Source organism: Schistocerca gregaria, chromosome 2 (genome assembly GCF_023897955.1).
Source record: "Schistocerca gregaria isolate iqSchGreg1 chromosome 2, iqSchGreg1.2, whole genome shotgun sequence".
NCBI lineage: Eukaryota > Metazoa > Arthropoda > Insecta > Orthoptera > Acrididae > Schistocerca > Schistocerca gregaria.
The window spans coordinates 866,358,242-866,386,194 of NC_064921.1; the positions used below are offsets into that span (position 1 = coordinate 866,358,242).

Genomic DNA, 27,953 nt, shown 5'->3' on the forward strand with positions numbered 1-27,953 from the left:
TCTCTTTCTTGACATCAATTTACGTCGGAAAGACTTTTACAGCATCCTTCTTCTCCGCTGAATTGGTGAACTTAAGAAACCCTCTCCTCGCTCAGTAAAGCCAAATTGACGTTTAATGCCCCGTCACGGCTTTTGACGTAACGACGGCTTTTCAGCCGGATACCGCCCTTTCAGTTCCTCTTATCTCGCCTCCTTCGCGGTCTTTCAGCGTGAAAAAGCCAGTGTTCTCTCTTCTGGCAGTCTAATCGTTTCTACGCTACTTGCAAATTCATTCTCGCTATTTGTTTCGCTGCTTCAGAGTTTGCTTACGGTATATCAGTAGTGTAAACAATTAAAATAATATCGTTTAACTTTACCATATTAACGCTTTCTAGTCCGTTGAAGAGCTTCATCTCAACCTTCCCTACAGCATGATTTGCGATTTTTATTTCTCTCATTTTTAATTTCATTTAGTTTTTTATTTACTTGGGAATAAAGCTTTTAATACATCCTTCAAACATTACTTTTTGTGTGAATTAAAAGTTTACATCGTTGGGAACACGTAAGTGAAATTCTAGAACAGAGCAATGATTATAATTTACTGTCTCGGCTAGGGTTCACAGATTTTGAGGAAATTCTGACTCACTTCAAAAAAATCTGTAATAACACCCTATTCAGAACGAAGCATTTATGAAACCTGTGTTAGTATCGTGACCCCTGTTCAATGTAGCCTTAGAAAAGGTCATAAGAAATGCGGGCATCAATGTGAGTTAATTCAGATGCTGACGTACGCAGATGTTACTGATGTAACTGTAGGAGCGCCAAGAACAGTGAAAAAATACTAGCAAGTCTTGAACGAGTCGCTATAAGGATGAGTCTACAGATAAATGAAGGAAGTAGTATATGCCTGTACTAAGAACGATTATCCTAATGGATGGCTCACGTATGTTTGATTTCGTGCGTGGTTTCACTTCTCTTGCAAAAGAAGTAAACTGCAATAATAATGTCGGTTTCCAAACACAAAGACGAATCTTGTCAATGAACATTTGCTACCATGGCGTACAACATTTTAGTGAATTCAATATTACCGATTATGAAACCTGGACACTAACGAAACTCGATTAAAAGCTGTTTCACTTGTTGAAGATCTCGAGGCAAATGTTGTGCCCCTAGAAAAAAACTGTGTCCGAAGGAGGAGAACTAACTATTAATACTTACGTAATCTGTTTCCAGTTGTATTAATCTCCTCAGCCTTCACATAGCATGTATGCTACATGCGGCTTTCACATTTTGTAGCTCAGGCAATTAATTAAAGTTGGAATGCCTGGGGTAGTATGTACTTCACACGGCGTGCTTAATGTGCGTCACTTGTAGTATGTGTTTATAATATGCTACAGTATACTAAACATGCCCTACGTAATCTAACAAGTCATTGCTTATCTTCTCTCAACAATACGGCGTCACATTTTTTCGATGTAGCGTTGGGTCTACAGACGGCAACGACCTGTCCTTTTACGTTAACGAGAGATAATAGAAGAGGATGAAGAGTGTCAAAAAGAAGAGGAAGAACGTTATGGCAAACATAATGCAGTTTCGTGAGGAAACGCTCCAAAACAAACATCACAGACTGTGTCGTGACCAACAGTAAGCATGTTAACGTGCCACGCATCTATATGACATGAATTAAACACAGAAAAGTTGTGTGAGATGCAGGGTGCGTAGATGCAAAGGTTTCACATTTGTGCAGTGTACTAAATGCATAATTTATCTGTGTTTCGCAGAAATAGGACTACTTTTAGCAAATCCATGAAAAGTAGCAGAATTTAAAAGAAATCGGATTGTACACTCCTGGAAATTGAAATAAGAACACCGTGAATTCATTGTCCCAGGAAGGGGAAACTTTATTGACACATTCCTGGGGTCAGATACATCACATGATCACACTGACAGAACCACAGGCACATAGACACAGGCAACAGAGCATGCACAATGTCGGCACTAGTACAGTGTATATCCACCTTTCGCAGCAATGCAGGCTGCTATTCTCCCATGGAGACGATCGTAGAGATGCTGGATGTAGTCCTGTGGAACGGCTTGCCATGCCATTTCCACCTGGCGCCTCAGTTGGACCAGCGTTCGTGCTGGACGTGCAGACCGCGTGAGACGACGCTTCATCCAGTCCCAAACATGCTCAATGGGGGACAGATCCGGAGATCTTGCTGGCCAGGGTAGTTGACTTACACCTTCTAGAGCACGTTGGGTGGCACGGGATATATGCGGACGTGCATTGTCCTGTTGGAACAGCAAGTTCCCTTGCCGGTCTATGAATGGTAGAACGATGGGTTCGATGATGGTTTGGATGTACCGTGCACTATTCAGTGTCCCCTCGACGATCACCAGAGGTGTACGGCCAGTGTAGTAGATCGCTCCCCACACCATTATGCCGGGTGTTGGCCCTGTGTGCCTCGGTCGTATGCAGTCCTGATTGTGGCGCTCACCTGCACGGCGCCAAACACGCATACGACCATCACTGGCACCAAGGCAGAAGCGACTCTCATCGCTGAAGACGACACGTCTCCATACGTCCCTTCATTCACGCCTGTCGCGACACCACTGGAGGCGGGCTGCACGATGTTGGGGCGTGAGCGGAAGACAGCCTAACGGTGTGCGGGACCGTAGCCCAGCTTCATGGAGACGGTTGCGAATGGTCCTCGCCGATACCCCAGGAGCAACAGTGTCCCTAATTTGCTGGGAAGTGGCGGTGCGGTCCCCTACGACACTGCGTAGGATCCTACGGTCTTGGCGTGCATCCGTGCGTCGCTGCGGTCCGGTCCCAGGTCGACGAGCACGTGCACCTTCCGCCGACCACTGGCGACAACATCGATGTACTGTGGAGACCTCACGCCCCACTTGTTGAGCAATTCGGCGGTACGTCCACCCGGCCTCCCGCATGCCCACTATACGCCCTCGCTCAAAGTCGTCAACTGCACATACGGTTCACGTCCACGCTGTCGCGGCATGCTACCAGTGTTAAAGACTGCGATGGAGCTCCGTATGGCACGACAAACTGGCTGACACTGACGGCGGCGGTGCACAAATGCTGCGCAGCTAGCGCCATTCGACGGCCAACACCGCGGTTCCTGGTGTGTCCGCTGTGCCGTGCGTGTGATCATTGCTTGTACAGCACTCTCGCAGTGTCCGGAGCAAGTATGGTGGGTCTGACACACCGGTGTCAATGTGTTCTTTTTTCCGTTTCCAGGAGTGTATTTGCACGTATCATAATAAAATAACCTACTTTCAAATTCTGAAGGTGGCAGGAGTAAAATACAGGGAACGAAAGGCTATTTACAATTTGTACAGAAACCAGGTGGCAGTTATAATAGATGAGGGGTACGACAGGGAAGCAGTGGTTGAGAAGCGAGGGACACAGCGTTGTAGGCTATCCACGAAGGTTGTTCAATATAGAGCAAGCAGTAAAAGAAAAGAGACATAAATTCGGAGTAGGAATTAAAATTCAAGCAGGAGAAATAAAACCCTTGGGGTTTGCCGATGACATTGTAATTCTGTCAGAGACAGCAAAGGACATAGAAGAGCAGTTGAACGAATGGACAGTGTCTTGAAAGGAGGATATAACATGAACATCAACAAAAGCAAAACGAGGGTAATGGAATGTACTCAGGCGATTTTGAGGGAAATACGTATATTAGTAAATTAGACACTTAATTAGTAGACGAGTTTTGCTATTTGGGAAACAAAAGAACTGATGATGGTCGAAGTAGGGAGATATAAAATATAGATTGGCGATGGCAAGGAAAACGTTTCTGAAGAAGGGAAATTTGTTGACATCGAGTAGAGGTTGAAGTACGAGATAGTTTTCTTTGAAAGTATTTGTATGGAGTGTAGCCACGTATGTAAGTGAAACATAGACGAGAAACAGTTTAGATAAGAAGTCAAAAGAAGTTTTTGAAATGTGATGCTACAGAAGAATGCTCTAGATTAGATGAATAGATCACATAACTAATGAGGAGGTAATGAATAGGACTGGGGAGAAAAGGAACTGATGGCACAACTTGACTGAAATAAGCGATCGGTTGGTCCGAAAATGGTTCAAATGGCTCTGAGCACTATGGGACTTAACTGCTGTGGTCATCAGTCCACTAGAACGTACAACTACTTAAACCTAACTAACCTAAGTACATCACACACATCCATGCCCGAGGCAGGATTCGAACCTGCGACCGTAGTGGTGATCGGTTGGTAGGACACGTTTTGGGGCATCAAGGGATGACGAATTTAGTACTGGGGAGAAGCGTGGAGGTTAAAAATCTCAAAGGGAGACCACGAGATGAATACACAGATACACAAGGATGTAGGTTGCAGTAATTACCCAAAGATGAAGAGACTTGCACAGGATAGAGTAGTATGGACTGTTGCATCAAACCATTCTTTGGACTGAGCACCACAACAAGAAAAACTTACTAATATATGTATTTGAGTTGCTAGTTCATAAATATAATTCATCAAATTCCTTGATTTCCTGTTTTTATCTGATACTTACATTGAGGGTTGCGAGTATGAAAATTTTTACATGGATAGGTTACCAGCCTTTCCGTGTAACCCCCAACTTGGAAGACCAAGCTTTCTCTTAAGGGTCTGCTCCTCTAGGAAGGCTGGCTTCACTATGCCTAAGGCAGCCTTCATGGAAGGTGAGATTGGGGAATGAAAATTAAAGACATGCTCGGCCTCGCAACCTAATACTATCGGGGCAGAAAAAAACAACGAGAATTGGTCAAAAGAGGCCAACAGAAAAGAAAATAGACGAAGTGTGACACAAGTAAGTAGAAACAATATCAGCTAAGGGCCCATGTGGTTTCCACCCACATACGTCCTAGAATGGAGCCCCCTAGGCGGACTACTATTCTTCTGGTCATGCAGCTACTCACCAGCGTGGAATGGGTGACCCTACTGGGAGCTAGCCTTTGCCAGCGTTGCTCGGTAACTGAGATATACAAATCTCCACACCAACGAAATGAACATCCGCAGATCAGTGGAAGGCTGCACAAGAAGAGATAGAATAAGAAACGAAAAATAAGGGAAGAACTGGGGGGTTCAGCCATTAACTGAAAAAGTAATCCAAAGAAAGTTGGAGTGGAAAGACCATTATTGCTTTTGTTACTTCAGAGAATCGCTCGATGAGCGATGGACTACAATCCTACTGGTAGGACTGTGAGAAGGCCAAGGTGAGAGCAGAATCGGCCATAAGGCCTAATAACCATATTGGTAGACGAACAATATGAAGAAGAAGGTCAATCATCCTTGAAAACCATCACTAGGGTAAAATCCTATTTGAGCCCTGATGTAGCATATAAGCTAGATGCCCTACAATTTGGTGAAACACATCAATTTTGTAAATTTAGTACGGTATCCTAGTATCTGTTTTTCCCAGAACAGTGCATTGTCTATCAATGTAACAGTTCCATTCGCAAAATCTAAGCTCAAGACTGAGATTAACATTAAAAGCCGTCCGTGTGGCCATGCGGTTCTAGGTGCTTCAGTCTGGAACCGCGAGACCGCTACGGTCGCAGGTTCGAATCCTGCCTCGGGCGTGGATGTGTGTGATGTCCTTAGGTTAGTTAGGTTTAGGTAGTTCTAAGTTCTATGGGACTGATGACCTCGGATATTAAGTCCCATAGCGCTCAGAGCCATTTGAACCATTAAAAGGCTAGAACGGGCAGGAAATTCAACGTAGTACCTGAAGGAACCAGGAGGGATGAAGGACCAAAGCGATGGTAGTTGCAAGTTTCAGGATTTCAGGAAATTTGGAATTCATAATCGAAGTTGGAATGAAGGAATGGAATATTCTCACACCGAAGGCAAAGGCTTACAAAGGGCTGTCATGCCACTGAAGATGATAATGACGGTAGACATGCGACTAAAACCAGAGTACCTTCACCTTGGCTAGGGGAAGGTCGAAGTCAAGGACCAGAGGTCAGCGCGGCCTTGCGTGTCTGGCGGCGTTAAAAGTCGCTAGCTCTGAGTTCACCCCCACTTCCGTCACTTCCCTTCCTCCCCTGTAACAGTCACCTCCATTGTGCCGACAAGAAGCCAACCCTTGAGGGTAGCCTCTCTCGTCACGACTGGCCCTGCTTTCGATAAATAAAACGTAAAACACAACGTAAGACATAAGACACAGCACGATGAAAGATATCTTTGAGGCGCACAATTAAACGTCTAGGAAAGGTTACAGAGTAGACTAGCAGAATACATTTTCTCATTTCGCACCTCCACGACTTAATTTTTGACGTCGGATACGACTTCTGTGTGACAAATTGTTTAAAGAACCCAGGAAGAAGCAGTTTATACGTTACGACAAAAAATTGTAACGAAGGTAATGTTCACAAGTTTTTAAAGAAGTCTTGGAAACATAGGAATGTTTAGATGTTACTCGCCTATATACATTTTTATAGGGTATTGTTATTGCATATTTCAATCTGTAATTTGCTATTTTACATCATTTACCAATAACCTGCCAAAAAGAGACGTCTGAGTGCATTTTATTACCAAAGAAAAAATGAAACAGCACCTATCCATAATACATAGAACTTGACATTTACAAATTTCGTGAAATCATTCAGCTGTTTCCCCAGCGAGATAAGTAAGGATGTACTGTGTTTACTACACTGTTTAGCAGAAATGTTGATGGTTGACCTGGTAATATTATAACATCTGTGGAATATAATTCCTAATTAAAGGCAGGACAAAGTGATAAAATATTTCTGTTTTACAAATTTTCAATCTGTTTCATTTCATCTCCCTAAAATTTTCAATCTGTTTCATTTGATCTCCCCCTCAGTCTCCTAGCAGTCTTACAAACGACAGTCGCTGCAAGCTCGCAGCAAGAATGAAAACTAGGAAGTCATTCACAAATATGGTAGAGAAAAAACGAAGACGAGGTTGAGATTTATACCACAGGGCTCTTCAAGATCGCATTCTTCTTTAAAAAGGAAAAGTAACTATTACCTGAAAGGTGACGACTTGCAGAAAACAGTAATCCAATAGCTGTAAATTTATGGAATAACTTTATTACACTATTTAGGTGCCTCATTAAACACCGCCTTCAGGCTACTACACACGTAGCAAAATAAACTATCCCGCCGCTCTTGCTTACTAAAGGAACCACTATATCAAAATGGTTTCTATAGGTATTTCTACAAGAGACGTGGACACTTCAGACACGTAATGAAAAACATTATTCCATAAATCTATGGCTGCTTTCTGTAAGTCATTGACGTGTTTCACTCCTCTTCTTCCATTTATACAAGATGGGACTGCAGAAACTTGAAAAGTTATGCTCCTCTAAACAAAAACAAAAAAAAAAAAAAAAAAAAATCAAATCTTAGTAAACATTTTTTCCTAGCTGTGTTTAATTGTCCGTGTCATCTTTTCAAACAGCAAATAAAACGGCTGAGAGAATGACTGATTATTTGTTTATTTTTCGATATTTCTCGTGGAATGTGACAAAACTATTCTGCATTATGGACCCTACAGACTGTTAGACAGATCAATATATTTGTTTGAAAATATTAACAGCTACAGTTCTTAAACGATACAAAGATTTATGCACTGTCTAGCTCGCAGAGGAGGATCTTTAACGCTTAAGTTGCTGTTTCACGCTCGATATCACAGCGTTGTTTGACTATGCTTCCAGAAATCCCGTAATGAGAAGTTATACTTTTATTGATGTTATTATCTACATAAATGAACCACGCTATCTACGCTAGTTTTATTAGGGCATTGTCTGCGAGATAAGAATTAATCGCCCAATTTCTGGTAAACTTTGATGGTCATAAACCTGCTATCAAAGAAAGTGTCATTATTCCTTCGAAACTGACATTTGAAATTGTGATTATCAGTTTCTCTATCTAGAAAGATGCTAAATAGATTTTGTTGCTTTAAATACTACTCGTTTATGTAAATGTTCACTGGCTCTACTTCGATTGTTCCGAAATGCGTCATCTTTTGAGTAAAGTGTCCTCCGCCACTACCTCTGTTATACATTTTTCATTTTTTAGTGTGTATGACTTCTGAAGAAGGCTATATTATTATAGCTTAATCCATGGTCAAGGTTTAAAGTAAACATAATTTAGGGCGACTATGGGCTGTTTTTTATTGGAGACAATTTTGTAACGAGAATGAGATTTTCACTCTGCAGCGAAGTCTACACTGATATGTTTGCTGGTGTCGCTGCCACGATGAAAATAATGATTAGTTTTCATTTTCTGGACAATGGGGAACTTCCTTTTCCTTTCGTTGATAGATACTATCCATAAGAAGATGCTGCAATATCGTAATGGTATGAAATTGTGCAAAATTCAAGTTTAAGTGAGGTAAAAGGTCAGAGGTGAGATTTTAATTTTCTGATGGCCTTTTAATCGAATGGTAATGAGTAACATTGTATGTTTCGTTTTCACCATAACGATTAGGAGAAACCTGCAACTATTTCTGGAATCTATAATAATTAATGGTGGCAACCACTTAGTAATTAATCTTCTGAGACAGCTCATTAGAAGGGTAAAAGTAATTTCTTCCATTCTGGAATGAGTGGTACTCTCCAGACAATTCACAAAATGAGTTGTGAATTAATTATATTAACCAACTGTTAATTATTGATGATTTTATTTCCACAATTATGTGAAGAAATAAAGCTAATTTTCAGTGAGTTGGTATACTGTTTCTTTTATATTTTTGGTACAACCATGTAACTGAATATGGGTTATGGTTTAAATGGTTCAAATGGCTCTGAGCGCTAAGGGACTTAACATCTGAAGTCATCAGTCCACTAGAACTTAGAACTACTTAAACCTAACTAACCTAAGGACATCACACACAACCATGCCCGAGGCAGGATTCGAATGTGCGATCGTAGCGGTCGCGCGGTTCCATACTGAAGCGCCTAGAACCGATCGGCCACTGCGGCCGGAGTGTAATAGTTAGTTACATTAAGGATATGGACTACACACTAATTTGGTTGAAACAAATGATCAGTAGTAAATAACTCGTTGGTAACATTAATGAAGTAATACATTTGAACCGTATTCTCATTGCTCACACACTTGTGCCAGCCTACTTTGTGCTCTAAAGAGTAGTCAGAAAGAGATGGCGGGTCTCTGCAGGCAGAATGGCTGTTGAGTAGCTAGGTTGCCTATCTTGCAGAATGATCGCAGCCAGATGCAGATAATGCCTCGAGAGAAGTAACTGCAGAGTAGCTGGTTTTCCTACCTTAAACATTAAGTAGCGGCCAGGTGCAGACAGAGCGCTCTGTGCATTTAGGTACCGCCTACCTCAGACGTCCGCATTTACTTTAACGTCTGTACTCCACAAGTCACTATACAATATGTGCCGATAATTGCATAGCGTACTTTTCTATTCGACTCACTGATAATATTTGGGAAGAAAGTGTATGTCCCAAAATTTCTCCAGCTTCATCTTCGTGGTCATTAAGTGAGACAGATATTGAAAAATTTAGTCTTATTTTTATATTAACCACTTTGAACACTACTCCACATAATATCTCACACTGCAGATTGTTAAGCATTTTTGTGATGCCTGACATAAACGAACGTGTACCTAATCGTGGAATTATTTTTCAGTCTTACGTGTCCCGGCCGTTAATCAGACTTGCAAGGATTGCTGACGAACGGGTATTAGTCAAGATTTGCTTGAAAAGGATTTTGTCTCATTCATGCGGATTGCGTTGGCTTCCAATAGATCTGTATCTAGTAACTGTCACCAATGGGTAAACTTATGTTATCTCTCTGTCTTATATCGTCAAGAGAGAAATTTTATATACTTGAAGATTTTTAAATATTCCAGCGTCTGTTTGTAAATTATATAGTCAAACTAATGGCCTTTTTGTGTAATTTGTCATACACGTCATTTATATTTAGAGCCAGCTGGCAGTCTTTAAACGAGACGTTCATCGTCTGCAAGTCTCTAATTCTTTTATAAGGAGCTTCATCAATGTCTGCTCCCTGTACACTTCGATGGCATCTGTAAACAACCTCTTAGGTGTACAGGTGTTATCTGCACCTTCGTGTTTGTGCACTTTGACTTCAGCACACACTCTTCAAAAGGTCACAAACCTTCCCAACCAATTGCCTATAGTTAATTCCAGAGGTACTAAGTCTCAGAACCCATTTTCGTACTGAACAAGAGCCACATACGAATGGGAGGACTAATGATGTTGGATGACGCCTACCTTGTGTATTGAGCAACAGGAGGTTACATGTGATGGCCCACTGTAGGTAGTTGAAAAGTAGCTCCTACAACATTAAGTAGCAGCCTATGCAGATCACCCACACCTGTTTGTACGAGGGCTATTCGCAATGTAAAGTCCGATCGGTAGCGAAATGAAAACCACTGTCAAAATAAAAAAAAATGTTTAATTTGCAATAGTTAGTTACACCTTCCAGGTACGTCTCTGCACAGTCACCGCTCCGACTTATCTACATCTACATCTACATCTACATGACTACTCTGCAATTCACATTTAAGTGCTTGGCAGAGGGTTCATCGAACCACAATCATACTATCTCTCTACTATTCCACTCCCGAACAGCGAGCGGGAAAAACGAACACCTAAACCTTCCTGTTTGAGCTCTGATTTCTCTTATTTTATTTTGATGATCATTCCTACCTATGTAGGTTGGGCTCAACAAAATATTTTCGCATTCGGAAGAGAAAGTTGGTGACTGAAATTTCGTAAAAAGGTCTCGCCGCGACGAAAAACGTCTATGCTGTAATGACTTCCATCCCAACTCGTGTATCATGTCTGCCACACTCTCTCCCCTATAACGTGACAATACAAAACGAGCTGCCCTTTTTTGCACCCTTTCGATGTCCTCCGTCAATCCCATCTGGTAAGGATCCCACACCGCGCAGCAATATTCTAACAGAGGACGAACGAGTGTAGTGTAAGCTGTCTCTTTAGTGGACTTGTTGCATCTTCTAAGTGTCCTGACAATGAAACGCAACCTTTGGCTCGCCTTCCCGACAATATTATCTATGTGGTCCTTCCAACTGAAGTTGTTCGTAATTTTAACACCCAGGTACTTAGTTGAATTGACAGTCTTGAGAATTGTACTATTTATCGAGTAATCGAATTCCAACGTATTTCTTTTGGAACTTATTGGTGTACCAATTTTCCAATATCCTTGTCATAGGAGGTAGCCGCTTGCGCTTACCGCCAATTCTCTGAGCCGGTGTGCAGCCGTTGCCTGTGACAAAATGTTGTCGTCATTGGTGAGAGGTGTAGGTTGGTCTCCTATCTTGGACGTTGAGCAGCAGCCAGGTGCAGATGGCGGCCCAGTGCAGTAGTACACCAGCTAGAATTCCTACCTTGTGGGTTGAGCATGACACAGCTGTGGATAGTGGATCACAGTTGACAGTTGCAGGTGGGCCTCCTACCTTGTGCGTTGAGCAGCAACCAGGTGCAGATGGCGGCCCAGTGCAGGTAGTTGTTGGCGAAGCAGCGCCACCAGCCGAGCGCGCAGACGGCCACGTTGGCGGAGGCGGAGCAGGCGGTCCAGGCGATGCTCTGCGCCTGCGGCACGGTGCCGGCGCCCGTGTGCACGGCCCAGCCGCCGCCCAGCACCGCCTTCAGCAGCAGGTCCACCAGGTTGACCACGATGAGCGACCGCTGGCGCTGCCGGTGCGAGTAGCGCTGGTACGCCAGCTCGAGGTGCGACTCGCGGAAGCTGTTGGTCAGCGAGGGGCAGTAGATGCCGCGGTACACCATGCCGCGCTTGAACACCGCCCCGGACGCCGTCGGCGCCGCCTCCTCGCCGCCGCTGCCGCCGCCTGCACCGCAACCACATCACAGTCGGTTATTCAGCGCGCTAGTCCAGTGGAGTGCATCTGAGGATGTTGGACGGTTTTGTTGATGTGTACTACGAGAAAAGACGCGATTCCTTTCTGGATGGTTGAACCGCTAGAAACATGGCCCACGTAAGGCAACATACAGGGGATCTGGTCCCAATTTAGTACACGATTTTAAGCTTACACTATGTCATGCCCTGAAGAGCCAAAGAAACTGGTACACATGCCTAATATCGTGTAGGGCCCCCGTCGCATGGACTCGACTAATGTGTGAAGTCGTGCTGGAGGGAACTGATACCATGAATACTGCAGGCCTGTCCATAAATCCGCAAGAGTACGAGGGGATGGAGATCTCTTCTGAACAGCGCGTTGCAAGGCATCCAAGATATGCTCAATAACGTTCGTGTCTGGAATTTGGTGGCCAGCGGAAGTGTTTAAAGTCAGCGGAGGGCTGTACCAATTCTACATTTGTGGGGTGTCGTATCGTTTTACTGGCATTGAAGAAGTCTGTCGGATCACATAATGGACATGAATGGATGCAGGTAATTATACAGGATGCTTACGTACGTGTCACCTGTCAGTATCGTATTTAGACGTATCAGGGGTCCCATGTCACTGTAGCTGTGTTTTATCCCTGCTACATTTAGAATTTCAATGAGAGTATTCCGGTCTCTAAATTAGAGAAGATAAACGTCTTCGCCAAGATCGCTAATAATAACCTTTGTTTTCGATAACCGGTTTCGGTAAGCAGTGTTACCATTTTCAGATCTCAATGGGCACATTTTTGCATATTTCAAAAAATTGCGGTAAGAGTACTCTTTCTCATAAATTGTCAGATACGTAACAGACTATAAGACTGATGCATCGGCATGTCAAAATTAAAACAACTACACTGCAGAGCCAAAGAAACTGGTACACCTGACTAACATCGTGTAGAGCCCTCACGAGCACGAAAAGGTGCCGCAACACGACGTGGCATGAACTCGACTAATGTCTGAAGTAGTGCTAGAGGGAACTGACAACATGAATCTTGCAGGACAGAATATAAAACCGTAAGGGAACGATGGATTGCGCCGGCCGGAGTAGCCGTGCGGTTCTAGGCGCTACAGTCTGGAACCGGGCGACCGCTGCGGTCGCAGGTTCGAATCCTGCCTCGGGCATGGATGTGTGTTATGTCCTTAGGTTAGTTATGTTTAATTAGTTCTAAGTTCTAGGCGACTGATGACCTCAGACGTTAAGTCGCATAGTGCTCAGAGCCATTTGAACCATTTGAACGATAGATTGGAGATATCTTCTGAACAGCACATGGCAATTCATCCCAGATGTGCTCAATAATATTCATGTCTGGGGAGTTTAGTGGCCAGCAGAAGTGTTTAAATTCAGAAGCGTGTTCCTGGTGCCACTCTGCAACATTTCCCGACGTGTGTAGTGTCGCATTGTCCTGCTGGAATTGCCCAAGTCCGTCGGATCGCAAAATGGACATGAATGGATGCAGGTAATCATACGGGATGCTTACGTATGTGTCACCTGTCAGTATCGTATGTAGACGCATCAGGGGTCCCATATCACTGAAACTGTACACGCCCCATACCACTACAGAGCCTCCACCAGTTTGAAAAGTCCCCTGCCGACATGCAGCGTCCATGGACTCATTAGATTGTCTCCATACCCGTACACGTCCATCCTCTCGATACAACTCGAAACGTGAGTCGTCCGAGAAGGCAACATGTTTCCGGTCATCAACAGTCTAATGTCGGTGCTGACGGGCTCAGACGAAGCGTAAAGCTTAGTGTCGTGAGGTCATCAACGTTACACGAACGGGACTTTGCCTCCGAAAGCCGAAACGATGATTTTTCGTTGAATGGTTTGCAAGCTGACACTTCTTTATGGCCCAGCATTGAAATCTGCAGGAATTTGCGTAAGGGTTGCACTTTTATCACGTTGAATGATTCTCTTCAGTCGTCGTTAGTCCTGTTTTTGCAGGAACTTTTTTTTGCTGCCGCGATGTCAGATATTTGATGTTTTCCCGCATTCCTGATATTCATGGCACAGGTATGGTATTTCGGGAAAATCCCCACTTCATTGCTGCCTCGGAGATACTGTGTCCCATCGTCGGGCACCGACTACAACGCCACTTTCAAATTCACTTAAATCTTGATAGCCTGGCATTGTAGCAGTAGTAACAGATCTAACAACTGCACTAGACATTTATTGTGTTATAATAGGCGTTGCCGTCCGCAGCGTCGTATTCTGCTTGTTTACATTTCTCTGTATTTGATACGCATGCCTATACCAGTTTCTTTGCCGCTTCAGTGTATGTTTATTAAATATCTCTGACAGGACGGTCTTTTATTAGAAACGCTCGAAAACTCTATTGACCCCATGTATCAACATTGGTACCAGCTCTGTTTGACATACGTGAATAATAGGTATACTTTCCTTAGATCAGCATTGGGTACCCTCTTAGATTTCGAACGAGTTACTGAATTTGATATTTTTACACCCAGCCAAAGACATACATAATTATATATTTTATTGTTTTGCATGTTGGTATTACGGTTACTATGTGTCTATTTATCCATTATGTTTTGTTAGAAGTTGACTGTTGCTATTTGAATTCTTTGTCATTTGGAAATAGTAAGTGGTGCTGAGAACGCAATGCAATTGAGTGGGCAGTGGAGAAATCGGAACATTTGCGACATATTTTTATTGAGCTCAGCAGAGGAGTGGAAGCAGCGGATACAGCCAGAAACATTTCCATCATGTAGGAGCTTCTTGACATTTATGATTCTCCGGGTTCAGGAAGACCTTCGGGGTTCCATGAAGATCGTTCAACCCTTTCTGCGTCTGCGATTCCAAATGGCATCATTAAGTATTCCTGGCTTTTTTGAGCTTCGCAATGTTTCAATGATACCGTTTGGCATCGCTTCATGTCGTTCCAAGTTTGGCAACAGATCACAGTGGCGTTTGCTTTCATGACTCGCCGTTTGTTTGAAGCGCAGAAGAGAGAAGTGTCGTGAGTTGTGCTACTGCATTTGTGAGTGAACAATAACCGTTGTGTTTAGTTTTATTCTGTGCATAATGAATTCTTGGTTATGGAACCAACTTTACGTAGTTCCTCAAGGGCAAGGGGAAGAAATACGGTAAGTTTACAATACAATTATGTATGCATTTTTGAGTAATTATTATGTAATTTCTAATGATGCCATTTGGAATCATTATATTATTTATTAACCAATAGCTTCAAAAGAACTTTTGCAATGGCTATGGCATATGTTCAACTTTTTTTTTTTGGTCATCAGTCTACTGACTGGTTTGATGCGGCCCGTCACGAATTCCTCCCCTGTGCTAACCTCTTCATCTCAGAGTAGCACTTGCAACCTACGTCCTCAATTATTTGCTTGACGTATTCCAATCTCATGTCTAAGCAGATGTCCTATCATCCTGTCCCTTCTTTTTATCAGTGTTTTCCACATATTCCTTTCCTCTCCGATTCTGCGTAGAATCTCCTCATTCCTTACCTTATCAGTCCACCTAATTTTCAACATTCGTCTATAGCACCACATCTCAAATGCTTCGATTCTCTTCTGTTCCGGTTTTCCCACAGTCCATGTTTCACTACCATACAATGCTGTACTCCAGACGTACATCCTCAGAAATTTCTTCCTCAAATTAAGGCCGGTATTTGATATTAGTAGACTTCTCTTGGCCAGAAATGCCTTTTTTGCCATAGCGAGTCTGCTTTTGATGTCCTCCTTGCTCCGTCCGTCATTGGTTATTTTACTGCTTAGGTAGCAGAATTCCTTTACTTCATTGACTTCGTGACCATCAATCCTGATGTTAAGTTTCTCGCTGTTCTCATTTCTACTACTTCTCATTACCTTCGTCTTTCTCCGATTTACTCTCAAACCATACTGTGTACTCATTAGACTGTTCATTCCGTTCAGCAGATCATTTAATTCTTCTTCACTTTCACTCAGGATAGCAATGTCATCAGCGAATCGTATCATTAATATCTTTTCACCTTGTATTTTAATTCCACTCCTGAACCTTTTTTTATTTCCATCATTGCTTCCTCGATGTACAGTTTGAAGAGTAGGGGCGAAAGGCTACAGCCTTGTCTTACTCCCTTCTTAATACGAGCACTTCGTTCTTGATCGTCCACTCTTATTATTCCCTCTTGGTTGTTGTACATATTGTATATGACCCGTCTCTCCCTATAGCTTACCCCTACTTTTTTCAGAATCTTGAACAGCTTGCATCATTTTATATTGCAGAACGCTTTTTCCAGGTCGACATATCCTATGAACGTGTCTTGATTTTTCTTCAGCCTAGCTTCCATTATTAGGCGTAACGTCAGAATTCAACATATACAGCAAATATTCATCACAAAAAAATGTTCCCCAATTTTTTTCTAAATGTGACGCAGAAAGGGATAAATGCGTTAATCCACAATGTGTCATGTCTGTATAATGTAGAACTGGCAAATGTGAAGAACTGTGATCATTCTACCACGTTACAACATTAGCATCCATTGGGGAAGGTTTAAAATTTGCGTGTGTGGGTGTGCTCTTAGCCAAAATCACAAAAATCTGCGTGTCACCATATGTGCTTCTCTCATTGCTCGTCATTAATTGACTCACGAAAAGCACCGACTTTCCTATCCTGTACCGTTACTGGTGACGAAAAATAGTGCCTTTATGCTAATCTAAGGAAGAGTGACGAACAGTTGAGCCCAAACAAAGGAGGAACTGCCCATACAAAGACCTGGAGCATCCAAGAAAGATAATGTTATGTATCTGGTGGATGTGGTCTATGATATGTTTTTATCATGAACTGAGACATCTTGAAGACGCAATCTCAGAACGACATCCAGGAAGACATTGTGGAGTGGTGTCGCTCCACTACAATGCCTGCCCGCTTTCTGCTAGACAGACAAGAAATGCTATACAGGAGTTGGGTTGGAAAGTCATTTCGCGTCCACCTTATTCACCTGATATTGCGTCCTCAGATGTTCACCTTTTGTGCTCTCTATTCAACAATGTTCAAAGAACTTTCTTTCCAGATGAAAATGCGCTCCATACATGACGAGTTCTTCGATTCAAAGCCACGTGATTTCTACAGTCAGGGAATCTAAAAGCTACTTCAGCACTGGCAGGCTGTTGGAGCATGTGTACGTCATATGGAAATAACTCTAAGTGTCGGATTCGACTTTTAAAATATCCGTCCACAGCAAGAGGAGATCAGTAGTATTTGACGAAACTATATAGACTTTAAATAGACTGTAGATGCCTTGAACTTCAAAATAAACTGTTTAATGAAGTTATGAGGAGAAACTATCTGTGAACGGGAATCAAGTATCCCTTGGCAGTGGAAAAATGGCCAAACTGAAAATACCCCCAAAACATAAACATTTATGAATTCGTATGCAACTTTCCGTTCACTATTTTGAATACTGGCCTGGCATTCAGGACGATAGGGGTTCATATCCAAACTCCACCTACACATGTGACGTCCTATATAATATTGAGCTCTAAGAAGAAACAAAATACTTCGATTTTCATTACCATATTCTGTTACTTTGAAATATTTCACTTCTAAACCATACGTTTTCAGAAAGAAGAGGAGAAACCACTTGATGCAATTAGTCGTAATTTGGTGCTTCAGGGTAAAGCTACTTTCTTTTTATAGGCTTTTTTCTAAACGGATAACGTAAGAGTCTCGCACTCTTCTTCTTTTTTTATATAAAACCATTTTAACTACCAATTGTAGGCTGTCACATTCTTTGTACATGATGACCTACGAGGTGCGACAATAAAGTAATGAGACTGATGTGAAAAGAAATGTTGCTAACCGCTTTAGTCAAGTTTAGTGTATTCTCCTTCAAAGTAGTTCCCTTCTGATAGCACACACTTTTTCCAGCGCTTCTGCCATTGATGGTAACATTCCTGGAACTCATCTTCTGTAATATCCTCCAAGACCCTCGTCACAGCTTTTTTGGACATCTTGAGTTGTTTGAAAATGGTGTCCCTTGACCGCCATTTCGACTCTTGGAAACAGAAAAAAGTCGAACGGAGAGATATCTGGTGATTAAGGTGGCTGTGGAAGTACTGAAATTTGTTTTGAGATTAAAAATTGCTGTACTGACAGAGGAGGTTTGGGACGGCGCATTATCGTGATGAAGAACCCAATTATCAGCAATGTTGGCACGGACACAAAGAAATCTTTCACGAGGTCTTTCTAAAATTTCTTTGTAGTAATATTGGTTAACTGTTTGTCCAAGAGGCACCCACTCTTTATGGACAATTCCCTTGGAATCAAAGAAGCACTTTTGATTTGACATGCGAGCTTTTTCTGGTCTGGGTGATCTCTTTGAGCACGATTGCGAACTTTGGCGTTTTGTCTCTGGATTGTAGTGAAAAAACCAACTTTCATAACCAGTGATAACAAGGCTCAACAATTCTAGATTGATTTCCGTTTGCTCTAACAGATCACCTGCCACGTTTACCCGTGTTTCTCGCTGTTGTGGTGTGAGATTTTTGGGGACAATTTTTGCATGAATCTTTCGCATACTTAGATCCTCATGTATTATTAGACGAGCCGTTTCTCGATTGAAGTTCAGTTCTTCTGTAATCATTTTCACGGATAATCTTCGATCAATTCGTACGAGTTCACGCACCCTGGCCAAGATGGCATCCGTCCGTGAGGTTGATGGTCGTCCACTGCAGTCTTCATCTTCAACATTCGTTCTGCCTTCACTAAACATTTTATGCCAACGAAAAACTTGAGCTCTTGACATAACCCCCTCTCAAAAAGCCTTCTGAAGCTTACCGTAAGTTGTCGCGTTTTCACCCAATTTAACGCCAAAAGAAATGGCATACTGTTGCGCAATATTATGTGGTTTCATTTTCGCGACGATAGACACAAACACGTGTTAACTTATTACAGCACAACTCAGGACTGAGCAGCTGCATCGATGTGACGCTTGGACTAGAAGCAGATTATAGACCAAGGTCAAAGATATTGGGCCTACGCATACCTGCAGGGTTGCCACATCTCGCAAAGAAAAAAAATGGTTAAAATGGGTCGAAGCACTAAGGGACTTATTATCTGAGGTCATTAGTCCCCTAGAACGTAGAACGACTTAAATCTAAATAACCTAAGGACATCAGACACATCCATGCCCGAGACGGGATTCGAACCTGTGATCGTAGCGGTCGTGCGTCCCTAGAGTGAAGCGCCTAGAACCGCTTGGCCACATCGGCCGGCCCACATCTTGCAAAGAAAATGAGTCTCATCACTTTATTGTCGCACCTCGTACATTGCATCACGTATTACATCATTTTTCTGGCCAGTTTTGCCAGTGACTATTTTCAAATGCTTGGAATAACGTTACAAACAAAGTAAAAATGTAAAATTTAAAATCTTTACACTTTGTGTAACTCCTGTTACAACACTTGCAGCTGCTTCGGTGATATGTATATCTTCTTTAAAAGTAGTACTACTTGGATAAACACACACACGCATACACACACACACACACACACACACACACACACACACACACACACACACACTCACTCACACACCACACTTGCATACAACGTCGTTACATATTCTGCAGCAGTCATGAATATATTAGTAATGTTATTGTAAATAATTTATCATTTGCTATGTAATGTTATTTCATTAAGGATAATGACAGTCACGTAATGCATGCAGTACTGTAGTCAGACGAATGTAGCTCTGTCTCTGGCGGTATGCATTACCTCTCTGTAAATGCCACTGTCGAAACGTATTCTTTGAGCATTGCCTGTTCCCCTGTTTTGATAACGTCTCTGTTTAACCTCTCTTTAAGCGAGATGACATGTTGTACAGCTAAATACAGTACACAAGGACTTAGAATCCGTTTGTTAACAGCAATATGGTTATATCACGTGGTACAAAAGTACGTCATGTGCAACGTTATACAGGGTGTATCAGGAGGAAACGTCAATGTTCAGGAATATGACAGAAATTATCATTATAAGCAAAACGTCTAGCACATATGGGCTCTAAAATGCGTACTTCAATAACTATGAGCTCGTTCAATTTTGGATACTGTTAAACACGTCTCGTCTACTGCTCTTTGCTTTGCATATTTTGCGAGGAGTTAGTATTGAGCAAAAGAAGAGAAAAACATCCAGTAAGCCTCGGCTTAACAGCTATGATCACATGTTCTCCAGAAGTGATGTGTTTTACAGTAGGGAAGGTATAGAATTGCACGTACCTCTTAAGGTATGGTACTTAGAGTTCATATTTATCGGACATTTTTTTCTGGTTTTGGTTCATACTTCCAATTCTAAAAATGTGGAAAGTAAAGAGCTTTTAGTGGAAGAGACTTGTTCCACGTCATCAAAAATGAATAAGTTCTCATAGATCTTAAGGCATGCATTCTATTGCCCATGTCTACTATACTGTTTTCCTTCGTACGACGGGTGTTGCTATATCCCTTAATATTAACCATTCCGCATGGTTCTCCATGTATGTCCAGATTTTGGACGTATGTCTGGGAACATATGTCTGTTGCGCGTCGTTCTCAATGATTTTTAAATTTCGCATACATATCTCTGAAGCCACAGTAAGTACCGAGACAGCATTTACAATATAGGAAAGGTAACGATTGTATATGTTTAACTTTTACTTTGCTGGTCTTGTTATTACGTCATTTGGAAATGGCCAGTGATGTAATGTAAAACTTGATGCAATATAGCTCACCTTGTGTAAAAAATTGGACGGTTTGCGGTGGATATTTATAACGGTTTTTGCATTCAGGAACTTTAGCATTTCTTCAAACTTAAGCGTGCTTCGATGAATGCTGGTCTGAGAATCTTAGTTAAGTTGCCTTCTAAACCATCTTAGACTTCACTGATATTCTCGTATTTTTAACAGCAATATAGCTCAAATTTCTTTTGTTGGAGATTAACCGTTGTAACGACGTACAAGAGCTGACGCCACCGGTGGAAACCGGTCTCCTGTATTTTGATTTTGGCCCTGAAGGTTACCTAACTGGGCTGAAACTAGATATTACAGGTAAACAAAGAAACGTGACTGTCGCTGTTTTGTTCATAAAAAATCTAATAATCCAAAAAATCAGAGAGCTGTAGACAGAGAGTTAGTATACTTTTTTGGTCACCCTACCGGGTGAACAATCTTCTCGCGAACAGACGTATGATCGATTGGCTGCTTGCATTGCTCGGACCCACTCCGATAAATCAACAATTTCGCCGAAATCCTGTGGTGCAACACTGTCATTTCATGTGGGATGCAAATAGAAAATGTAATTTGTTGTCAGCCGATGTTCGCAGATAGAGACAAACGCTACATCGACAAAATGCTTTAACGTTATGGAGGTCAGTCTTTGTCTCTGCTGCTAATGAAAATTGCAATGTTCTTTTCAGCTAGCAATGAACTAAAATTTGCTGGCCGGTGGACCAGCGGTTCTAGGCGCTACAGTCTGGAACCGCGCGACATCTACGGTCGCATGTTCGAATCCTGCCTCGGGCATGGATGTGTATGATGTCCTTAGGTTGGTTAGTTTTAAATAGTTCTAAGTTATAGGGGACCTCAGAAGTTAAGTCCCATAGTGCTCAGAGCCATTTGAACAATTGTTTTTAAATTTGTTGCAGAGGGAACGCACAAATGACGTGCACTTCATTCTAAAACTTCATGACAGTTTAAAACTGCGTGATGGACCGGTACACGAAGCCATCTGTGGTTGCAGGCGCACTTGCGGATCAAGGGTTTCTCCATGAGGTAGCGTTGAAGGGAAAAGGGTTCTGTGTCTTCCATTGAGGAAAAGGTTGCCCAGATTCTTCTGTGCAATTACACTGTTAGATGGTGAAGACTCTTAACACTATAAGCGGCAGAGCGTAGTTACACAATATTTAGCTTGAATATTTTTCTGTTAGCACCGGCACAAAGCGCTGGATTTGTCACTGGCTTGCAATCGGAATCTGTCATATCCCCAGTAATAAGGAGGCGTGAAAATTGCAAATAGTTGAATCGAATGGTTCTTTCAATTTTCATCCGAAGTTTACAGCCAATTTGAAGACAAAAATCTTCAGAAATATTCATATTTCAGATGATTAGAAACGCAGAGAACAAGTAAGCTTTAAAAACCTACTGCTGTCTACTGACCATATAGGAATGGAACTTGCAAGTTAGTATTTGTGAATTCTTTATGAATCTGGCTTTGTGTTTCGTAGTAGGAAAGGACATTTACAACTGGGCAATGTTTGGTAAATTAACTTGGAAGTGAAGAGAAGAAGCAGCACGAACATAAGTTTAAAGAGGGAAAATGGCACATTGTACATATTTGATCAACTCTAAGTTTTTTAGGGAGAACTGACATGGAATGAACGAAGATAAAAGCAAAGAGCATGTTATAATGTTTGGGTCCTATCATTAGCGTGTGGTGAGACGAAATTCCTATGTGCACTCAGTTAAAGAATTTTCTGAAAATTAAATACGCAAAACATGGGCACAAATCGACAATCTACAGAAAATGGCCATAAGACAAACAACAAAAAGTTTCAATCGGCTACATTGTAAGAAAATATTTGAAAAAAGTGGACCTCCTTAATATTTCCAATGATTTTATCCATCAATCTGTTGTGCATTTAAAGAAAACTAGTAACACATACGCCACAAACAGATCCATTAAATTTCGAGCGCGGTTTGAACAGAATTAACTCCAATTTCCACTGACCGAATGCTGCCTCCTTGCTGTTTCTTCTTGTGTGCAACAATTGTCTATGTCCACCCTAGAGTACCGCCTGTTCCAGACTGATTTTTGTGGGTCCGTGTCACAATCTCGGCACTCCTTCATAACAGCGGCTTCGTACCTACGGAAAATCATACCTTTCTCTCACCCCCTGTCTCTATATACAGCGTCGTACTTTATCTTTAATGCACATTCACGTGTTTGTCATTTCCAACAGTTGTCGTCTACTGTTCCACTAGTACCAAACTAAGCATTACCTTACCACAAGTCCTATCAGCCTACTCTTCTGTATTTAAAATTCCTTCGTAGACTCCACAGAGAAGTAGGGACTATAGAAATGGAGAGCGATTGCTAAACTCAACAAACGCATTTTACCGTTAATGGCCCTAACGCTGGATGATTTTTTATAATTCTATTTCTACTGTTGACGCTATTCCTGTTATGCATGCATGATGACTTCTATAAGTGTGTAAAGTGGGAGGGAGGTACCGTCAGAAGTGAAGTGGTGTGGTCTGTTCAAGAGATGTGCCTGGGTAGCTCAGCTGACAGGAGCTTTGTCGGCGAAAGACAAAGTTCCCGGGGGCCTTCACCTCACCGTTATATTCCGACGGTAAATAACGCAGCATATTACACACCTCTTCAGAGTAGGAAATTTTTAAATAGTCCTAAATATTTGTCACAGGTCACGAACCATTTAACATTAATCTTGCTGGAGTGTTTTGAACAGTACCGTAAAATGGAGTGACTAGAAACAATTTTAAATTTCAAAACGAAAAATTCATTCTTTTAAAATGAAAATTATCTGGGGTTATACGTTTTGTACCTAACAAAGATAAAACTAGATTTGGGACCTAGATCATGGTTTTACAACATAAAAAAATAAAAACTTCGTGTACCTAGCCATCCCACAGAGATGTTAATCCTATTATTCTTTCTATTTATTGGTCTTCGTGGTGAACAGGGAGATGCAAAAATCTAGTTTGGTTCCTTGAGAAAAAGAAATAAAATTAATTCGCTTCAAAACTGTTTTATTCAATACAAAAACTAAAAATATTGCACGAATAGTGTTTTTTATTCTGTTGTCCTAATAAAAATTGTCATATCACGAATTACTTTATTGTAACATTAAACTGACGAACTTGTTTTATTTTTTAAGAAGTCTTATCCCCAGAACCAACGAAGAACTCTACAGCAAAAGAACACATGCTTGACTAAAATATTACTCTTCATCCGTCAACTTAATCTTGGCATTGTAAATAGCAAATTTTATTAACTTTTATTGACTGCTTCCTCTTTCCATATACTTCAATCACAGCATAATGAGAACAGTGCCAGGTGTTTTTTTTTTTTATTTCCTTGATATTCTTGGTCTTCTGAAGAAACGCTAACAAACACTGTTTCTATCCATCCCACCATTTCCAAAAACACAATCCCAATTTTCAGCCAGCCGAATCAAAAGTCAGTTAAAAGGATACTTGATAATATAACTTTTTGTTAATGCAGTAGGACTCCAAAATCTGTTTAAGATTTACTTAAATTAAAAGAACACATTTTTCATTGGTATTTACATATAAAAATCGAAGAAAGTAGACATAGTGCCACACCTGCTGCCTTTCCTGTGCTGAACGAAAGATCAGCTTAGAGTCTAAATCTGAGATTCATAAACGACAAAATGGCTGACATCGAAATAAGTGTCCAAGGAATAGAAAAGCAACTGAAATCATTCAACAGAGGAAAGTCCACTGGACCTGACATGATATCAATTCGATTCTACGCTTAAGTGCTTGCCCCATTCTAACAGCCGTGTACCGCAAGCCTCTAGAGGAACGGAACGTTTCAAATGATTGGAAAAGAGCACAAGTAGTCCCAGTTTTCAAGAAGGGTCGTCGAGCAGATGCGTATAACTATAGACCTATATCTCTGACATCGATCTGTTGCAGAATTTTACAACATGTTTTTTGCTCACGTATCATGTCATTTCTGGAAACCCAGAATGTACTCTGTAGGAATCAACATGGGTTCCGGAAACAGCGATCGTGTGAGACCCAAATCGCTTTATGTGTTCATGAGACCCAGAAAATATTAGAACAGGCTCCCAGGTAGATGCCATTTCCGTTACTTCCGGAAGGCGTTCGATACAGTTCCGCACTGTCGCCTGATAAACAAAGTAAGAGCCTACGGAATATCAGACCAGCTGTGTGGCTGGATTGAAGAATTTTTAGCAAACAGAACACAGCATGTTGTTATCAATGGAGAGACGTCTACAGACGTTAAAGTAACCTCTGTCGTACCAAAGAGGAGTGTTATGGGACCATTGCTTTTCACAATACATATAAATGAGCTAGTAGATAGTGTCGGAAGTCCCATGCGGCTTTTTCCGGATGATGCTGTAGTATACATAGAAGTTGGCAGCACTAGAAAATTGCAGCGAAATGCAGGAAGATCTGCAGCGGATAGGCACTTGGTGTAGGGAGTGGCAACTGACCCTTAACATAGACAAATGTAATGTATTGCGAATACATAGAAAGAAGGATTCTTTATTATTGATTATATGATAGCGGAAGAAACACTGGTAGCAGCTACTTCTGTAAAATATCAGGGAGTATGCGTACGGAACGATTTGAAGTGGAATGATCATATAAAATTAATTGTTGGTAAGGCGGGTGCCAGGTTGAGATTCATTTGGAGAACCCTCAGCAGATGTAGTCTATCAACAAAACAGGTGGCTTACAAAACACCCGTTCGACCTACACTTGAGTATTGCTCATCAGTGTGGGATCCGTACCAGGTCGGGTTGACGGAGGAGATAGAGAAGATCCAAAGAAGAGCGGCGCGTTTCGTCAGAGGGTTATTTGGTAAGCGTGATAGCGTTACGGAGATGTTTAGCAAACTCTAGTGGCAGACTCTGCAAGAGAGGTGCTCTGCATCGCGGTGTAGCTTGCTGTCCAGATTTCGAGAGGGTGCGTTTCTGAATGCTGCAACTTCTCTGTATACTACAGCATCATCCGCAAAAAGCCGCATGGAACTTCCGACACTTATACCTCCCGAGGAGATCACGAATATAAAATTAGAGAGATTCGAGCGGCAGTCGTTCTTCCCGCGAACCATACGAGGGTGGAACAGGAAAGGGAGGTAATGACAATGGCAGGTAAAGTGCCCTCCGCCACACACCGTTGGGTGGCTTGAGGAATATAAATGTAGATGTAGACGTAGATTTACGTGTATAGTGACTCACTACTAATTTAGACAAATCTTTGAATGGCTTTCCCATTTGGGTTCAGATGCAATAGCTCAGAACTTTTTGGAAGATTTGACACAGTATCTTACACCATTTTTGTACGTTTCGCTTCTGTTAACTCCATTCACCCTATTTTACGTTACTGATTTCATAAGACAGTAAATTGAGGGTTTACGATCCCATCAGGATCCTACCAATGAGAAAAAAGCAGTTTCCTCAAGAATGGAACAAACATTTACTATTGATAGGCGCATTTGTAACGCTCGGTCGCCAGAAATGGCGTCGCGCCAGATGTCGGGCGACTAGCTCGAGTGGAAATTTGGGGAAGTGGGGTGTGGCGCCGCCTCCAGACGGCAACGTTCTGGCTGCAGCTGGCCTTGAGGAAATTCGCAGGCAGTTTTCTGCGGGCGAGTGAGTCTAGCTGAGCGCTGCGGGCACGGCGACCGTAAAGTAAACTGGCGGCGCGGCTGAGGCGGTTATGTGCGAGCGGGCGGGGAGCGGGAGGCGGAGCAAGTGGGGTAAAAGGAATGAGACTGAGGGGCGGGGGGTTGTGTGACCCGGGGAACGGCGTCAGCGCAGCCAGGGACGCCGCACGGCTGCGGAGAACAAATGACGAGCGCCACGAGGGCGGTGGGCCGAGGAGAGAGGACAGGGCGATTTACTGGGCAGGTGTGTAATGTCACGAATAAGAACACCGTCAATGACTCGAGGGATTCTCTGTGGAAATGGTGCTCCTAAGTAATACATACAGGGTGTTTCAAAAATGACCGGTATATTTGAAACGGCAATACAAACTAAACGAGCAGCGATAGAAATACACCATTTGTTGCAATATGCTTGGGAGAACAGTACATTTTCAGGCAGACAAACTTTCGAAATTGCCGTAGTTACAATTGTCAACAACAGATTGCGCTGCGGTCTGGAAAACTCTAGTACGATTTTTTCCACATATCCACCATGCGTAGCAATAATATGGCGTAGTCTCTGAATGAAATTACCCGAAACCTTTGACAACGTGTCTGGCGGAATGGCTTCACATGCAGATGAGATGTACTGCTTCAGCTGTTCAATTGTTTCTGGATTCTGGCGGTACACCTGGTCTTTCAAGTGTCCCCACAGGAAGAAGTCACAGGGGTTCATGTCTGGCGAATAGGGAGGCCAATCCACGCCGCCTCCTGTATGTTCCGGATAGCCGAAAACAATCACACGATCATCGAAATATTCATTCAGGAAATTAAAGACGTCGGCCGTGCGATGTGGCCGGGCACCATCTTTCATAAACCACGAGGTGTTCGCAGTGTCGTCTAAGGCAGTTTGTACCGCCACAAATTCACGAAGAATGTCCAGATAGCGTGATGCAGTAATCGTTTCGGATCTGAAAAATGGGCCAATGATTCCTTTGGAACAAATGGCGGCCCAGACCAGTAATTTTTGAGGATGCAGGGACGATGGGACTGCAACATGGGGCTTTTCGGTTCCCCATATGCGCCAGTTCTGTTTATTGACTATGCCGTCCAGGTAAAAATAAGCTTCGTCAGCAAACCAAATGCTGCCCACATGCATATCGCCGTCATCAATCCTGTGCACTATATCGTTAGCGAATGCCTCTCGTGCAGAAATAGTAGCGGCGTTGAGGGGTTGCTGCGTTTGAATTTTGTATGGGTAGAGGTGTAAACTCTGGCGCATGAGACGATACGTGGACGTTGGCGTCATTTGGACCGCAGCTGCAACACGGCGACCGGAAACCCGAGGCCGCTGTTGGATCACCTGCTGCACTAGCTGCGCGTTGCCCTCTGTGATTGCCGTACGCAGTCGCCCTACCTTTCCAGCACGTTCATCCATCACGTTCCCAGTCCGTTGAAATTTTTCAAACAGATCCTTTATTGTATCGCTTTTCAGTCCTTTGGTTACATTAAACCTCCTTTTAAAACTTCGTCTTGTTGCAACAACACTGTGTTCTAGGCGGTGGAATTCCAACACCAGAAAAATCCTCTGTTCTAAGGAATAAACCATGTTGTCCACAGCACACTTGCACATTGTGAACAGCACACGCTTACAGCAGAAAGACGACGTACAGAATGGCGCACCCACAGA

The 27,953-nt window shown here is 42.4% G+C and overlaps 1 protein-coding gene across 4 annotated transcripts in view; it reads right to left on the bottom strand.

Annotated features, from left to right (window-relative positions):
• The window catches only part of LOC126335244 (adenylate cyclase type 8), a 1,717,934-nt gene that overhangs the window by 419,895 nt on the left and 1,270,086 nt on the right, over positions 1–27,953 (bottom strand). For all 4 annotated transcript variants that reach the window (XM_049998287.1, XM_049998288.1, XM_049998286.1 and 1 more), the window contains exon 5: positions 11,446–11,838. In XM_049998287.1, coding sequence (XP_049854244.1) covers positions 11,446–11,838 — 393 coding nt within the window. The remainder of the gene's footprint in view (positions 1–11,445; positions 11,839–27,953) is intronic.